The following is an 18714-nucleotide window of genomic DNA, read 5'->3' on the forward strand; positions in this document are numbered from 1 at the left end:
TGTATATGTAGGGAATTTGCTTAGATAAATCCAGAAAGTTTACCCCAAATGAAGATATGTCTGTCAACAATAGCCCTCCAGTCTGTGACTACTAGCGCTGTGTCCTAGGAACATACACTTCAACAAGAACCTTAACCTCACAGCACACTGAAGTTTGGCAAGCAAATGAGCAATGATTAAATCTAAGTGGGATATTTTTATAATACTAATTTAATGTATTATCATTTCTTTGAGAGCTTGACATACCAACAACACACTTTAACATATACTGTTCACCTAGCTCAGAATCTTAAGAGTAATTTTTTATAGCTTTTGAAGGATAATTCATGCTATGTGATTCCTTCAACATTTAAGTCAACTTTTGACCCAGAATTTTCTTCATAGCATTTTTTACCTCGGCATTTCTGAGGGTATAAATTAAGGGGTTTAACATAGGAGTAATCATGGTGTAAAATACAGCCACAGCTTTATCAATAGAGAAAGTCATTACTGGGCGCAGATACACAAATATGCAAGGCACAAAAAATAAGATGACCACTGTGATATGAGAGACACAGGTGGAGAGGGCTTTGCGCCTTCCCTCCTTGCTGTGAGATTTCAGAGCATCTAATATGACTATATAGGAGATCATCAGAAGTAGAAAGTTTAGTAGACAGATGAAGCCACTGTTGGCAGCAACAAAGAGACCCAAGGTGTGTGTGTCCATGCAGACAAGTTTCAACAATGGGGTCAGGTCACACATAAAGTGGTCTATGACGTTGGGGCCACAGAAAGGCAGCCAAACTGTGAAGAGGATCTGAATGGTTGCATGGATAAAACCTCCAGCCCAGGCCACTCCCACCAAGAGGCCACACACAAATCTGTTCATGATGATCGTGTAGCGCAGGGGTTTACAAATGGCCACATAGCGGTCGTAAGCCATCACAGTGAGAAGAATGATCTCAGCAGCACCGAAAAAATGCTCAGCAAAGACTTGAGTCATGCATCCACTGAAAGAAATGGTTTTCTTCACAGAGAGAGAGTCAGCCAGCATCTTAGGAGTCATGGAAGAGGAGCAGCAGCCATCAATCAGAGACAGAAAAGAGAGGAAGAAGTACATCGGGGATCCCAGCGCCCTGCTGCTGCTGATGGTGACCATGATAAGCATGTTGCCAGCCAAGGTGAGCAGATAGACAATGAGAAACACGACAAATGAAAATATCTGAAGCTTCATATTTTGAGTCAATCCGATAAGGATGAATTCGGTGATATTATTCATCTTCTCTATCGATTCAGCTCAACTGACAGGTAAAAGTCCTAAAAATAAACAACACACTCACAAGACTTAAACTCTGGCTGCCTTGTTTCTTTCAGTTTCACAGGAAACAAAAGCATGCTCCGGGAGTAGCCTCCACACCCTTCTACATTTGGACACTACTAACTGGACTCAGTGGGTAATTTTAAAAAGGCATTAAGTTGGTAGGGGGCCTATTGAAAAGAATGTGGGAGGGATTGGAGATGGGAAGAAGATAAACATGATCAGATTTCATTGTATACATGTATAAAATTCTCAAGAATAAAAAAGTTAAAACAAGTACAATGTTGTAACAGCTGTTTCATTTTTCACATTACACGTGTAACAGTGAAAGTATGCTTGTTTTATTTATAATTTCCTCAGATGTTTTCAATATTTTAGGTTTATAAAAATGTGATTTTTGAAGTCAAAAGAGAATATTTTGATTCATGAAGTTGTAAAAGTCAATCCACGATCTGGCCATATATGTAGCTTGTAAAAGCTACACAAAAATCTACGCATCTTACCAAAGAAAAATCCATTTTTTTATCTAGTTTTATGTCTTATAAAAGATTGAAGGACACCCAGAGACTTTCATGGGCCATCTTTTTCCTGCTTTACTTGTCTGGAAGCTTCTTAGTTTTTTCGGTATGTAAGTTCAGAGGTTGTGATAAATGTTCATTACAGAAACTGTGACACAGTCTCAGGCTCACCTCTCGGCACTCAGCGAAGGGGTCCTTGAATGTAAAAATTCTGCTTACCCACATTTTAGTCACTCTTATTTTTGCGGTAGTCCCAGTACTGACCAAAACATAAATGCTCAAAGCATTTACTCAAAGAAGGGGAGAGAAAAAGGACAAAGAAAAAGAAAGGGAGAAAGAGAGAAAGAAAAGGAAACTTTAAAATGTATTTACGTATAATGATCAATAATCTTAAACCTCCAGGCGCATATTTTAGAGTCCTGGATCTATTACTATTAACTACATAATATTTTATATTTCAGTTTTAAACCTATCAACCTAAGGAAAAATATACCTAAATTTAGAATTGTTACAAAAATTAAAATTGCGTTTAATTTACTATTTTATTTGTTGCATAATTTACCAGTTCTCATAGAAGTGTTAATAAAGAAAACTTTTTCTAAAAAAGTCTCTGAACATGTCTAGAAGAAAAAGATTGTGAAAACAGGCTAATCAAGGGATTAACCCTTGATTTTCTGAACAAGACAGAAAAGAATGAATGTCAAAAACAAAGTTCATCATATTAAAAGGAGGAAGAAAAACATCCTTCACAAGAAAATATATTTGATTTATTTTTCTTATTTATGTTGAAGTTGTGCATTTCTGGATTCATTTCTTAAAGCCATATACCAATACACTAAAAATGCACTTCTTCCACCTTGGCTTCTGTGGCTAAAGGTGGAGACAATTACATTCAACCAAGTTTACTGTTCAGATAAATGCTTAGTTTGTGCTTGTAACTATGAAGCTGTCCTAGAAGCTATAAGACACTTGAAGACAGTGCAAGTATTGTGTATGGATGGGGGAATGGAGAGATGGACTAAATGAAGCAGAGAAAACAAAGTAAGAATAGAAGAAAAGAAAAAGGGAAATAAAAAGAGTGAAAGAAAAGAGGAAAAACTGGAGAGAAAAATTAGAAGATAATGGACATAAAATCATTTGAGGGAGATTTTTTTTTATAGTTGGAGAGAGAGACAGAGAGTTGGGATAAAGGGAGACCAGAAGACAACTTTGTGGAGTTAGTTCACTCCTCCCTTACACCTTTACATGGGTTCATGGATTCCAGGGATTCAAACGTGGGTTGCCAGACTTGACTATCTCACCAACGCAGCTTCATTTTTAAGAAGACAGTATTTCAAAAAAACTTTTGAAATCTAAACAACTTTAAATCCAAGTTTTATCAAATTCACTTGATAGTCATGGCCCTTAGGGTTAACAACAGAAGAAAACGCTGGCAAATAAGTATCATAGATCATTCTTGCACACTGTCAAGGGAAAGGGCTCAGTTTGCACAATTCCATACAGAGTTAAGAACTACACCCTTGCCATGGATGCAACAAATACTTAAAACAGACTCTATCAGAATTTGCCTCACTGAAAATTATGTGCAGCCAGAACAAATGTCATATTAATTTACTGTTAAAAACAGTGTTTCTGTAAAAGAAAAACATGAAATAAATTTAAAAATAAGAAAAGAGAATCTATGCTTATCCTACTTACCAACATTTATGCTGTCTGCAGGTCTGAGATGTCTCATTCCAGCCATGGATACACTGTCTCAGGTAGTAGATATGCTGATACTGTGCTTAAACACAAGTCAAGGTTTTTTTTCCTTTTTTATTTCTTGAGATTATAATTGAGTTACATTTCCCCCCTTTCCTCACTCCAAACCCTCTCATAAACCTCCACCGCACTCTCCTTCAAATTCATGGCCCTTGATGGTGAAAAGACAGCAATGGTTCCAGCAGCACCCATTCATCTAGTTCTCTGTGAAGCTCAGAGAAGTCACAAGGTTTACTAATTTTCATCCAGTGCTTTGCCCAGTTGTCTTGATCTGGACACTAGGAACTAGGTCATGACTTTTAAAGAAGAGCAAGATTGATTTCCAAGTACAAACAGCCAATAAAGCATTCCCTGGGTGAGACCTCTCCTGCAACCAATGCTTCCAAGCATTCACTTAGACTCTAAGTCTTAAAGCGTGGATGGGAAGTTCCCAGTGGCACAGTTGGTCCTTGAGAGTCAGACTTCTTCCTCTCAGATTTCCAGTTGTAACTGCAGAGTGTGACTGAGAGGAAAGCCACTGCCTTTGATATGAACTCTACCCAGAAAGCCTAGTAGTTGCACTCTCAGGCTTAAATTCTTAGAATATAAATACATGAACTTTATACTAGAGGTAACTCCACCCTGTGGTAAGGACAATTAATTTTAAAAGCCATTGTCAAAATGTCAAACACGTGTCCCACCCTCTTAACTGTCTCTCTGAAAGTGAATAAGACTGGTTAGAAATGTATCTACAGCACTGAGCCAATCACCAACCTGCAATCAGAATCTGAATAATTTGTCTCTCTAGTTTTTATTCAATGAATGTTATTTAAATAGCTAAAAGTGGCTGTGATGTGAGTAACAAAGTGCTCTTTGGTTAGATCCCAGGCTCACTCCTCAGGGGAGGAAGGGAATCAATGATTGGTACCGTGAGCCTGGCTAACAATCCAGGTCTTGAGAGGTAGTAGACCCATGTGAGAAACTTATAAATAAAGCATAAACAAAATGACAGCAGCAAACTGTCTAAATAATAATAATTATAATCATATAGTAATTTATAATTATATAATAATTTAGAATCATAAACAAAAGTGGTTCCCAGTCTCAATCAGAGGAGCTTCTCCTTACAATAAAGGTTGGTGAATGCAGCCACCCATGGCTGCTCAAGGTACAGAGTAAATGACAAATGTGTTAAGTCAAACACTAAATAAGACCCACCCTATAAGGCAGAAGAGGTGTAGTTTCTAAGAGTTGGAAGAAAGGGTCAAGAGCCACAAAATGCCATGATCTAGAACCCACACAATTGCAATTATTAACTCACACCAAATGTAGCTACCTGTACTGGGCTGACACAAGACTATCTGTAACAATAGTAAGAAATGGGGAGGTCACAGGCTCTACTTTTTTAAAAGATTTATTTAATTTTATTTGTGTGTGTGCCTGCCTAATTTATGTGTGACTACACACATCCAAGTGCCTGCAGAGGTCAGCTGGTGATGATTCCGAGGCACTAGAATTATAGGCAGTTATAAATTGCCTGCTTTGGGGAGCCACAAACTGACATCAGGTACCTGACATCAGGTACAAGAGCAGAAAGTGCTCTTAACCTATGGGTCATCTCTTCAATTCCCAGGCCTTTATTCATTCTTGGATAATTTCATACAATATATTTTTATCATATCCAGTCCCTTCCCCTAACTTCTCCCAGGTCTTCCTTACTTCTCTATCCACTTAATTTTGAGAGCCCAACTCATGCTCATGTTCCTTCCCCCACTCCCCTCTTCCCTTCCTTATTCCCTCCCTCTCTCTCTTTCAATCAAACAAACAAAAAAAATGGAGTTCAGTTTCTATTGGCCCCTGGAGTGGGGCCTTCCCTAGAGTGTGGTCCTTTTAGCAAGTGTCACTCCATTGAAGAAAAGTGACTTTCCCTTACCCAGCAGCAATCAAATACCAATGATTCCTTAGTGAGGGGTGAGACTTCATAGCCATCTCCTCTCACCCATGCCTGTCTAGCATGAGCTTCTTCAGGTGTTATGCAAGCTGTCACAATCTCTGTAAGTTCATATGTGCTTCTGCTATGGCCTGTCTGGAAAACACTACCTCGTTGAGGTCATCGGCCACCTCTGACTCCTACAATCTTTCCACTCTCCCACACAGATATGTGTTTAATTTAGGTAGCTAGTAAGGGACTATGGGGTAGAAAGGGATCTTCAACGACTGGGAAATAGACTATAGTGTTATAAAGGGATAAAGGAATAAAATGGATTAGGGATGATTAAATAAGGTGGGGGATAGGACAGCAGGGTAGAGAAGGGAATCTAAGGATAGATGACTAACACTAAATACTTTTTAGAAAAACCAGATGGAAATCTACTAGTATTATATAAGCTTCCTAACATATTTATGTACACATATTTTAAAATAGTTTAAATGAAGTTGCTCTTTAATACCCCAAACAGATACCATATGCTACCAAATAAAAACCCAGTGAAAAGAGTGGAGTGTCTCTTTTTCAGTTGTTCATCAATGACATCCTATAACACCCTCCAAATACTACAGCTATTGTCAATACTATTTGTTATCCTCAAAAACTTGGAACTAAGACCCTATTGTTGAAGATACCTCATACTTACATAAAAGCACATGTAGAAATCAAACTGGTACACAATTGGAAGCTTCATCCTTACTAGACATAACCTCACAGTCCTGAGAGGTGCTGTACGTATTTACTGCTAGAGAAAAAATGTAATCATCTCACTCAGCTGTGAACCCTGGAAGCTACAATAATGAGCTTCCTGGAGAGATATGACATCTGACAAAATAGTGAAATGAATGTTATGGGAGCAACCAACCACTCTCTGTTTGTATTTAAGGTTCAATGAGATGGAACCCATACCTAACATGTTCAATGATACCAAGAACTTAGGACTAGATAGATCGTGAACCTCAGGGAGAAATAAGCTATTATTATCCTGCTAAATGGACATAGCAATTAAAATTATTCTTAATGGCTTATTGCTGAACCCATAGAACAGTGCATTGCTCGACACTCATTAAAGAAGCTTCTTCTTGTAATAGATAGTAATTAATGCAGAAATTCACAACTGGCCAACATGCAAAGAATAAGAGACCTTGGGTTTCTTAACCTTAAATGGGAAGTCTATGTCATATCCCTTTCTTTAAAGCTTGGTGCTCTAATTATTTCCCAAGAATTCCATACATGAGCACAGTGATACCCTCATTCCCTCCTCTCTTTTCCCACTTCAACTCCTCCCTTGTCCTTACTCCTTCTCAAATTCATGACTTCTTCTGTAATTCTGTGAGATTAGATAGATAAATGATGATAGATAGATAGATAGACAGACAGACAGACATTCAGACAGATAGACAGACAGAGGGCCCCTGAAGAGTTCATTTCATGTTGCTGGCATGTGTACATGTTTAGAGCTGACTACTTGTAATTGGATAATCTCATGACTAAAAGAGCTCATGACTAAACAAGACTAGTTACCCCTCTCTCAGTAGCCTTTAATTTCTTGTGGCTCATAGATAGGGCCTTGTGAGATTTTCCCAACCATGTTTACATGTCATCTGTTGTTGTCACTGTTCAGGTCTTCTTTAGGAAGCTATATTGTTGAGATTTCATGGGTGCAGCTTCCCTGTCATATATAGCAAATACTACCTCACAACAGATGTCCTCACACTCGGGCTTTTACAGTCTTTCCACTCCCTCTGTCAGGATATTCCCTGAGCCTTAGATGTAACAGTATGTTATGAATGTACCAGTTTTGGTTGAGTATCTCATGGTCAGGTGTTCTCTGAATTTTGAGCAGTTGTAAATTTCTGCAATGGTCCCTATCTGCTTCACCAAGAAGCCTCTTTTTTTCATGTTTAAGGGCTGAGTAAGGAGGGGTGTGTGGATGTGGGTGTAAGTGCACAGGCATGCTGGGAACTCATAATCAGAAAAGGGCATCAAATCCCCTGGAACTAGGGTGATGGGTGGTTGTGAGCTTCCATGTAGGTGCTGGAAACAAAGTTCTTTACAGGAATAAAAAGTGCCCTTACCCACTGAGTTATCACTCCAGCCCGAAGAAGTTTCTTCTGTGAGAGTTAGGAGCTACACTCATCTGTGGATATAAGAATAAGTATTGTGTTGGTTTAGGAAAGTGACCCCAGTAGGATTTCTTCTAGGGTCCATGACTTACCAGCCGTTGGTAGTTGGCTAGGTTTATAGTGTCAGGCATGAAATCCTTCCTATTGAGTGGGTCTAAAGTTGAATTAGGCAGCTGTTGGTTACCCCCAACACAATAATGCCATTATTACACCAATTGGTATATCTTGGCAGGCTGGTCATTATTGTACTTCATAAGCTTTATAACTGGGTAGGACTGTTGATTGCTTTTCTCTCATGACATCTCACACAGTAACTTCAAACACTATGAGTACCAGTCCTCAGGAGGAGACTTCCATTCAGTTCTAGCATGATTCCTCCAAGTCCTGTGTCCAAAGCATGCAGTGTCTTTAGCAAGGAGGTCTTACCTTCAAGTTATTTGAGGAAACTAGTGGCAACAGCAATAGCCTGTATTATCTTGGAAACCTCTTCATTTTCACTGACCAAGAACTCAAGGAGAAGTTTATCATGCCTGGCACTGGCACTGGAGTTTTTGTTAAATAGTCTATGGTTCTTGGGGAGGGCATTATCACCCCAAGAGGCACAATTTCAATCAAACTTCATAGGTGTGTGTGTACACTCATACTAATATAAATGCTTTTTTAAGTAACCACAAAATAATGTGTTTCCTATGGCTTTTTAAACATCCTTAGTATTATTTATCCTTCCCTCTACCTCTCCATATGTATTGCCCTCTTTGCCCTCCCAGTTAAACCCCACCCCATTTTCCCCTTCATAATACTATGTCCCTCTCTAAAGCTCCTTCTCTCCCTCTCCTTTGTGATCCCTTTTTACTTCCCCAGTTTCTGTGGCCACTCCAGTTTATACACTTATATCTAGAGATTCAGAGCTAGGATATGCAAAGAAGAGAGACCATGGGGTATTGACTTTCTGAGTCAGGATTATCTCACTAGGTTTAATATTTTCTAGTTCCATACATTTACCTACAATTATGACATTTTTCTTTAAAGATGAATAGAATTACATTGTGCATATGTACTATACCTTTATTACCAATCCACCAGTTGAAGGAAATTTAAGTTGTTTTAATTTCCTAGTTATGTAAATAAAATAGCAATGAACATGGCTGAGCAGGTGTCTGTGAAATGGGCTATTGAGTCCTTTAGATATATGCTAAGGAGTGATATATCAGGCTCACATGGTAGATATACCTTTTTGAGGATATTCCACACTGATTTCTAAAGTGTCTTCAGAAGTTTGCAATCCCATCAACAGTTAAGGAGAGTTCCCTCTTTCCCACATCCTTGCTAGCACTTTTTCAGATGTTTTTATTTTTTTATTGAAATAAAATTATTTTCATACAGATATTCTGATCACAGTTTCTCCCCCCAGATCCTCTCTGCTTCCCTGCCCTTCCAACACCAGGCCTTCTTTCTCTTTCAAAATAAAACAAAAAAAAACAGGTAAATAAAGACAAATAAACAAGGATTTAAAAATAGAACAATAAAAACAATTAATGAAGGGAAACAAAAAACAAAGGAAGACATACAGAAAATGAATATAGAGGTAAATACAAAATCCATAAAGACACAAAATTGAAAACTATAATATACAAGCAAAAGACAAGTAAGGTTGATTTTTTAAAAAATGCCCCCTAAAAAGTAAAACGAGCCAGGCTGTGGTGGCGCACACCTTTAATCCCACCACTCAGGAAGCAGAGGTAGGTGGATCTCTGTGAGTTCGAGGCTAGCCTGGGCTACAAAGTGAGTTCCAGGAAAGGCGCAAAACTACACAGAGAAACCCTGTCTGGAAAAAAGGAGTAAAATGAAATAAAAATAATGTCCAAAAATACCATTGAGTTCATTTTGAGTTGATCATCCCACTGCTGAGCATGGGACCTGCTCTTAAGTGTGTTTCGTGTACCCAGTGAGACTCCCTTAGAGAAATTAATATTTCTTTGCATGAGCAGTTGTTAATTAGAGATATCTTCTTGGTGGGGAATGGGAACTCATACTAACTTCCCCATATGAATGCTGAGATGCTATCTGGTTTATACTTGTGTTGGTCATGAGTGTGCTGTCACAGTCTCTATGAGTTCGTACGTGATCTGCACTGTTGTATGTGAAAGACACTGTTTCCCTGATATTATCCATCCCCTCTGGCTCTAGCAGTCTTCCTGCCTCCTCTTCAGTGTAATTCACTGAATCCTGAAGGGATGGGCTTGATGAAGACATTGCATTCAGGACTGGGTGTTCCAAGGTCTCTCATTCTCTGTACATTGTCCAGTTGTGGGCCTCTGTGTCAGTTCCCACCTATTGCAGGAGGAAGCTTCTCTTATGATGGGTGAGTGAGGCACAGGTCTATGGGTATAGCAGAATGTCATTGAGAGTCACTTTTATTGCTATATTCCTTTAGTAGAACAATAGTATTGCTTTCCCCTAGGCTGATGGAGTCCTGGGATTTTTGTTCAGCAAACTGTGGCCTCTGAGAGCAGCATTATCCACTTGTTAAACTCTAAAAAATATATTAATTGTATGCATGATTTCAAGACTACAATTTAGTATTGGATAATCCGTTGATGTACTCTTCCCTGGATAAGACTATTTCTCCTGCTTCCGGTATTCCTTCATTGCTTGTGGTTCTTCATTGAGTCCTCTGGGCCTTTTCCCTGTCCATATAAGTATGTCTGTTGATGTTGTCCTTGTTTAGCTCATGTTTCAGCAGTCATGTTGGTGAGAACTCATTGGTGTAGTTTCTTTGGCTCTTACTAATCTTTCTGTTGACTCATCATTACATAGACTGAGCAGTTTGTATTTGTGTATTTAGGAATATATATGTATATACATATATGTATGTAACAATAATAACAAAAAAGAGGTCATGGATCTGAAAGAGAGTAAGGATTATATGGGAGGACTTAGAGGAAGGAAAGAAAGGAGGAAATGGTATGGTTATAGTCTCAAAAAACAAAATAAATGATTTTTTTTAAAAAAGCAAACAAAAATAAAAATAAAATTAAGCAAAAAAAAAAAAAAAAAAACAAAAAAAAAACAGCCAGACGGTGGTGGTGCACGCCTTTAATCCCAGCACTCGGGAGGCAGAGCCAGGCGGATCTCTGTGAGTTCGAGGCCAGCCTGGACTACCAAGTGAGTCTCAGGAAAGGTGCAAAGCTACACAGAGAAACCCTGTCTCAAAAAAAAAAAAAAATAGTGGGTTTGACCCAGGTAGACTAGTTGTCCCTTTTATTTAGTTCATAAAGTCATAGGTTTCCGTATCATTTCTCCTACATTCCTAGTTTTTGTTTATCCCTCCCCATCACTACCATTTTCCCTCATCCTGCCCCAATACCCATTTAAACACTTCAACCCTAGTATTTGCACCCCTACTTTCATATCGTATGTGTTTCATGCTTGCTCCTCCCCAAGTCCTTTCCTTTTTCACACCTTATCTGATTCCTCTCTTGCTTTAGGGGCTCTAAAGAGATTTTAACTTAAATACAGAAATGTAAAAATTTAAAGCTAGGACCCACATGGGAGAGAGAACATACAATATTTGTCATTCTGGACCTGGGTTACCTCACTCAGTAGTCTAGTCTCACCTATTTTTATAAAATTGTTTGGTTTCATTTTTCTTTATTATGTAATAAAATTAATGTGTGTTGCCATATTTCATTATCCATTCACCAGTCAATAAACACATTGGAGAATTCCATTTCTTAGCTAGTGTGAAGAGAGAAGCAACCAACACAAATGTACAGATATCTCTGTTGTATATTAGAGTCCATTGAGTAGATGCCCAGGAGTGGGTCATATTGTTCTGTTTTTAGTTGTTGTTTTTTTTTTAAAAAAAAAACCTGATTTCCACAATACCTGTACTAGTTTACCCTTCCACAGATTAATAAGGGACCCCTTTCCCTGGATCCTCATCAGCATTTGTTGTCATTATCTCACTAAACTCGAACATAGAATAAAGGTCTCTGCAGTTTAGGAAGGGTGAGAAAGGGGAAGAACAGAGAGACTTGGGATAAAAAAAAAATTCCAAAATATGATTCAATAGGAGAAATACATTCTAAACAGAATAGAGTGACCATAATTCATAATAACTTATTTTAGATACTATAAAAATTAGAACAGGATTTAAGATTCTAAGCACCAAAAAAAAATGATGAATCTATAATGTCACAGAAATCCTTATCATCCTGATGTTATCATACACATTGTCTACATATGTTATTACACTGCATCGATTGCATTAATATATATAAATATGCTAATTCTGATACAGGGTATAATTGGCTACCTCAATTTAAATCACTTAGGGAAAAGAAATCTACATAAACTATCACTACCTATTCCTGTCTAAAAATAGAAAATCATAAGACTTCTTTAACCATTGTTTGACCATATTTGACCCAGGAGCTTTCTAATAACCTTCTTGACCTCCTCATATATATTACTTTCTTATATGTATTATCTGCATGCATTGTCACATTGTACTCCACTCAGAGGTATAGTTACTATTCAATGAAAATTTGGTGCAAATAGGATATAATTCACTATCATCATTTTAACCATTTAAAAAGGAGAACAAGTGTCCATGAAACAGCATGAGACTTTGTTTTTAAAAACACAAATCACTGGGTTTATGCATCATCAGCTTTCCACATTTGACCCCAGAGCTTCTTCATAACTCTTTTGACCTCCTCATTTCTGAGGGTATAGATTAAAGGGTTCAACATAGGTGTCACCAGAGTGCAAAACACAGTTACGGCTTTGTCCGTGGGTAAGGAGGTCATGGGCCTTAGGTACAGGTATGAACAAGGTACAAAGAATAAGACAACAACAGTGACATGAGATGCACAGGTAGACAGGGCTTTGCGACGCCCTTCTGAACTATGATTCCTCAGGGAGTGAAGGATGACTATATAGGAAGCAACCAGCATAGAGAAAATGAGTAAACACAGTGACCCACTGTTGGCAGCAATCAGAGGCCCCAGAGTGTGAGTGTCAGTGCAGGCCAACTCCAGGAGTGGTATTAAATCACACATAAAGTGGTCAATGATATTTGGACCACAGAAAGGTAACTGGGCCATAAATAAAATCTGTATTCCTCCATGGATGAATCCCAGGACTATAGCAGCCCCCACAAGAAATACACACATAGGTCGGCTCATGATGGTCATGTAGTGCAAAGGCTTACAGATGGCTACGTAGCGATCATAGGCCATGGAAACCAGCAAGATGATTTCAGCTGCAGCGAAAAAATGCTCAACAAAAAGCTGAGTCATGCAGCCATTGAAGGATATGCTGCTCTTCTCAGAGATCAAGTCATAGATCATTTTGGGTGCTATGGAAGAAGAGTAGAAACCATCTATGATGGACAAGTAGGACAGAAAAAAGTACATAGGGGTAGCGAGGGCTGGGCTGATGAAGATGGTAGCTGAGATGAGCATGTTACCTGCCACTGTGATCAAATAGATTATTAGGCACACAATAAATAAGAGTTTCTGCAGATCTGGGTCTTGAGTCAAGCCTAGAAGGATGAATTCTGTGACATTGTTCATCCTTTCAAACAGTTTAGTTCAGGCTGTGGTCATAAAGTCATCTGAAAAAAAAAAGATAGACTGTCCCATTAATAATATTTTAAATACTAAATTGAAATACCTTGTCATCTCATTGTTGTAACTACTGAAATCAAAAGCTACATTTTTACTTTTATACCTAAGATCACTTTGCAGATAATTTTGAAGATGGAACGTGGGTTAGCTTAGTATTAGTACTTTATTATAACACTAAAACAAAGCAAAGTCTAATTATAGTTGTTGGCTGAAGGTTAACTATCAACCTTTAAAAAAAATCCTGGGAAAAATCTCAAAGGTGGCCTTCTTTATTTTTCTTGTGGGACAAATAGCATGAATCTCAATTTATTTGAAATTACATTTGTGCATGAACGTGAATGTTAGAGGTCTATGAACACAGTGTTTGTGAAATTCATTATTACACTAAAGAACTAAAGCCTGAAGCCTTGCTGGATGTAAAGATCCTGTGTCCTGTGTATATGATTCCTCTGTATCATATGATGCACATGAACACAGGGACAGAGACAGAACTACAGGGAGAGTTACTTACTTTCTGAATGACAAAAGGATTTTTTTACAGCTCATTAATATAATTAATTCTAGAACAGCAACTTTTATTCCAGACTTCCCACTGCCCCTTCTTTCATGATCTCTCTTTGTATCATTGGATGCATACATGTAAAGGCTCCAAAGTCCTTCTAAGTCCTCACAGCATTTTATGAATTTTCCCAGATGTTGAACTATTTTTCCTCTTTTAGGATTATGTTCAGGGTTAGGTAAAACTCTGCTGGGCACTCACTGTAAATGTAGTTACATGAGGTGAGGGCACCTATTAGAGGGCTGGCTAAGAAAATACACTTTCTGTTTTTGGTATACATCCAATCAAAATAGGTGAATTTATAGTTTTCATTGACAACTGGTGCAAATGTTGATGCTATGAAAAATGTCTTCTTCCAATTTCTGTCCATGTGGACTTTCACTAGCACATCAGAGTTTTTACAAAAGAGGAGAGGTTTTATTCTTTCTCTTACCCTTTCTGCCCCTTTCCACAACACCTGCAAAAAAACAAGCAACATAATTTCCTTCCCATAACATCCAAATTCTGGGTAGAGTTAGCTTCAAGAACCCTCGTTACAATACAAGTGAGGAGAAATGCATTTGGTTTTAAGGTGGCTTAGTCCCTGAGTATTTCTATTTTTTTCATTGGACCTGAATATGGGGACTTCATGGTTAATCATTCTCAATGTATTTAACTTAGGGTTCTAACTTCAATCAAGCTGTTACAAAGAAGACTTCAGAATCAGTGTATTTAGTGAGACTACTGGACATAGCATTTTAAAAGTGACTTCAGTCATTCCCAATATCACCTGACTTGGGAATTCCTACCAATTATTTAATGTTATTGTGTCTCACACATTCATTTTTGTAGCAAAACATCACACTTTGAGTCCACTATAAGATTAAAAGGTCTACTTCAATGAGGATAAACTGTCCAAATCAAGTGAATCCACTTAAAGTATATCAAGAAACAGTGCAATTTCACTGACCTGGGTGTAGTTGACTGTAGAGACGTCTCTGTCTGTAGTTTAGTGCAGTTATTGTTTCTTCCCCTCTGGGCACATGCAGCACAGCTTTCGAGACTCTGTGAGCTGACATCTCTCTAGACAGTTCTGCAGTGTGCATGCTTTCATTTTTTTTTTTGATTCCCATTGTCACAATTTACTCAGAAATGAGCTATTTTAGCCATGGGTCCTATGTACTTTGCCACTCTCCTGAGATATATTTATAGCCATATGTGTTTCCATAATATGGAATATTAAACTTCAAGTTAAAAGCACTTGAAATAAAGCCAAATATCTCAAAGCAGAAAGCACTTGTCTATTCCACTGTAAAAATGTGTAAATGAATAGAATAGCTTAAATGAACCTGTTTTTCTCTACCACTTTGGGAACCTGTTTTGCTTCCTAGTAGCTCACGAACGCTGTACAGAGAGAATTTCTTTCATTTCTAGGTCAAGTTTTCCTGTAACTAACCTCTGTAGAAACTCACTGAGACCAAGCAAGGTATCTTAAACAAATCTTGTTACTCTAATCATTGGCTCACAAACCCTCTGGACTCCCTTCTTCCTTGAATCTACGCCAACATTATAAAAGAATTGTTTAAATAGACTTTAGAAAGAATATAGGCTCTGGTAATGTTTTGGCCTCTCAAATACCCAAAGGACTGGTAATTGTTTCTGTTGAAATCTTTGCCAAGACAGTAGTCACGGTCTTCTGCATACTCCCATTTGGTGACTGCAAACTTCATTAGTAGTGACTTATTTTAGGAATGCAGTTGGATTGGGATTAAATAAGTGTGTACACTGCAGTTTAGGATAAGACCTGCATGCTACACTTTTGAAAACTCCTTTATTAAAATTTTATAAAAACTTCTTTTGCTAATTACAGCTTTGTTGATGTTGACATAGTATATGGAGTAATTTTAGGTATAGTTTAGAATTCAGGGAATAGATTTCTCTCAAAAAACATGGCTAGTCTAAAGGATAATGTTACTTAAGGATTGAAATGACAGTATCCAAGCACTAGAGATGGTGACATTTTCATTAATGGCCCAGTTTAGTCTACAGGATGATGCTGGACCCTTAGCTACCATAGACTGGACAGGAATTTTTAAAAAGTCAGAGACACTATTTTCTTCAGTGTGATTGCCTACCTCAAGTTGTGTCCTGTGTAACTGAAGAGCCTGGATTTTTTTTCTCTACTCCACAAAGAACAGATACTGATTCTTAGGTGCCATGTTCTCAATAAGTAGGCATTGAGAAAGTCACACACAGCTAAAGATTCATGTATTTATATGCACAGAGTTGGGGAACAGAATCACTCTACAAAAGAGGTTCCAGTAGCTCCTGAGGTGATGTCAAACTCATTGAACCATCACACGTAATCACCTTTATGTTGATGTTATCAATCTTTGCATTTAAACAAGGGTAATATACTTCTGAATACAAGTACCAGTGAAGCAAAGCACATCTTCCAACTCTATTGTGAATAGTCAACATTTGTTGCCTTTGTTTACTACCAATCTCAGTCATGGACCTCTCTATATTTAATTAATTTAAGTGCAAAGTTTAGTTTATTGCCACTAGGTATATTAACATTATTGTAAACCATCTTCCTCATTAGTATCTATGAAATATTTTGTTCTTCCAAACTGTATTACTTGGTAACTGTCTTAGTGAGGGTTTCTATTGCTGTGAGGAGACACCATGACCATGGCAACTCTTATAATGGAAAATATTTAATCGTAGTAGTGGCTTATAGTACAGAGGTTCAGTCCACCACCAGCATATGAACATGGCAGAGTGCAGGCAGACATGGTGCCGGCTAAATCTTGATCAGAAGGCAACAGGAAGTAGGCTCAGACACTGAGTGGTATCTTGAACATATATGAGACCTCAAGCCCTCCATCACTGTGACATACTTCCTCCAACAAGACCACACCTACTCCAATAGGGCCATACCTCCTAATAGTGTCACTCATTGTGAGATTATGGGGCCAATAACATTCAAACTACCACATTTCACTCCCTGGCCCCCATAAGCTTGTAAGGATATCATCACGCAAAATGCATTTAGTCCAACTTCAAAAATCTCCATCGTCTATCATAGTCTCAACAATGTTCAAAGTCCAAAGTTTAAAGTCTCTTCTGAGATTCATGTAATCTCTTATAAAATCAAAATCCAAAATCAAACCCAACATATAATGACACAGTCTATACATTAATTACTGTTCCAAAAAATAGAGAAGGGAGCATAGTGAGGAAATACCAGACCAAAGCAAGACTGAAAGCCAGCTGGGCAAACTCTGCATCTCCATGTCTGATGTCTGTTATGCCTATATCTCAGAGACCCTTCAAAGACCACCATGGAGACCAAATCCACGTGTAAAAGCAGAGAGCCATTATTCAAGCTTGAGGTTGGGCTCTCTGTCTGTCTGAAACAGCAATGAGAGCAGAGAGTGCCAAGCCCTGTCAGATAGGGTTTTTAATCATAGCAGAGGTTGGGGAGAGGGGATTTCCAGGGTTTAGGACCCTGATTGGCTGACATTTACCTAGGGGTATCTTGATAAAAGGGGATAGGTGTATGCTGGCCTAAAAGACATCTGGCATTCTTATCTATAATGGTTGGAATGTTAGGTATTTTTCCCCTGGATGGGAATATTAAATATTTACCCCTTGGATGCTGAATGGCCTGTTCCTGGGTGGTGGCAGTTTGTGGTTTTTCCTGGAAATGGGTGTTGCCTTACAGTAAACTGAAATTTAGGCCTACTCTCTAGCTGGTTTTTATTGAGCCTGTCATGGTAGCATTGTAGCCATCTGCCCTGGGCCCTACAATGTCAAAATGTTCTTCCAATCTCCAACTCTGCTCGGCTTTGTTAGCTACAACACACTTCCTTCTCTTGGGCTGGTTCCACCCCCTGTTCCCAGCTTTACTTGGCAGATATCCCACAATTCTGGCATCTCCAACATCTTGGGGTCTCCAAAGCAATCTAAACTTCAACGTCACAGCTTCACAAAATGGCCTCCTAGGACTACATTCATTGACACGCTGGACACATGACTGGCCTCAGTGACTTTCCTTAGATGTGGGGGCAAATTCCATAGGCCATTTCTTCTATCCTTAATGCTAAAGGCAGAACCATATGGCCTAAGCTGCCAAGTTCTGCTGCTTGCTGGGGCTGGAACATGGCCCCCTCATTCAATTACATCTTCAACAGCTTTCTGTCCTTTAATGCCTAAGCTTGGCTGTCCTGAAACTGGATGTCTAGACCAGACAGGCCTCAAACTCGGAGATTTGCCAGCCTCTGCCTTTTTAGTGCTAGGATGAAAAATATATACTACCACACCAAGCTCTAAGCTTTTCTTTAGTTCTTTTTCACAAGCTGGAAATTTAGCTGCGTGGGATCTTGTTCTGAGGTCAATCCATTTCTTCATCTTTTTATCTCCTTGAACACAAGAGGTAACTCCATTCCACTTACTGGTGCTCTTTTTCTCCTCAAAATTTACATTTTGCAATTTACCCTGCTCAGCTTGCTCTGATTCATTATAAATCTTCGTTAGAGTTACCACTAATAACCACACAACAGAGTCTATATTAGGCTGTTTTGAGATTTTCTCTGCCAATTGAATTAATCCAAAACTCTTCATGATTGCAATAGTTACTTGCTATCCTATTCTGGTCTTAATATCTACAATTTTTAAAAAACTGAAGTTAGTAGATATTGCAGAATATTTGTTTACACTGTGAAGATGTGTCTTTGCCAAGGTACCTTCTGACTGGTTTAATAAAGAGCTGAATGACCAATAGCTAGGCAGAAGGAGGTTAGGCAAGACTTTTGGAGACAGAGAGGGCTCTGGGAAGAAGAAAGGTGGGGTCTCAAGCCAGACACT

At 38.4% G+C, this 18714-nt stretch overlaps 2 protein-coding genes across 2 annotated transcripts; both read right to left on the minus strand.

Annotated features, from left to right (window-relative positions):
* Positions 1 to 349: 349 nt before the first annotated feature.
* On the minus strand, positions 350 to 1261 carry LOC131908358 (olfactory receptor 4C12-like). Its single transcript, XM_059259412.1, has one exon. The coding sequence runs from the start codon at positions 1256 to 1258 to the stop codon at positions 350 to 352; it is 909 nt and encodes a 302-aa protein (XP_059115395.1). The 5' UTR covers positions 1259 to 1261.
* An 11068-nt stretch (positions 1262 to 12329) lies between these two features.
* LOC131907808 (olfactory receptor 4C45-like) lies at positions 12330 to 13262 on the minus strand. The gene has a single exon (XM_059258895.1). The coding sequence runs from the start codon at positions 13248 to 13250 to the stop codon at positions 12330 to 12332; it is 921 nt and encodes a 306-aa protein (XP_059114878.1). The 5' UTR covers positions 13251 to 13262.
* Positions 13263 to 18714: the final 5452 nt, after the last annotated feature.

The sequence above is a fragment of the Peromyscus eremicus genome, chromosome 4 (assembly GCF_949786415.1).
Source record: "Peromyscus eremicus chromosome 4, PerEre_H2_v1, whole genome shotgun sequence".
Classification (NCBI taxonomy): domain Eukaryota; kingdom Metazoa; phylum Chordata; class Mammalia; order Rodentia; family Cricetidae; genus Peromyscus; species Peromyscus eremicus.

Bases quoted from the DNA above. Each gene is read 5' to 3' on its own strand.
- LOC131908358 (XM_059259412.1), bottom strand. From the start codon at position 1,258: ATGAATAATATCACCGAATTCATCCTTATCGGATTGACTCAAAATATG.
- LOC131907808 (XM_059258895.1), bottom strand. From the start codon at position 13,250: ATGAACAATGTCACAGAATTCATCCTTCTAGGCTTGACTCAAGACCCA.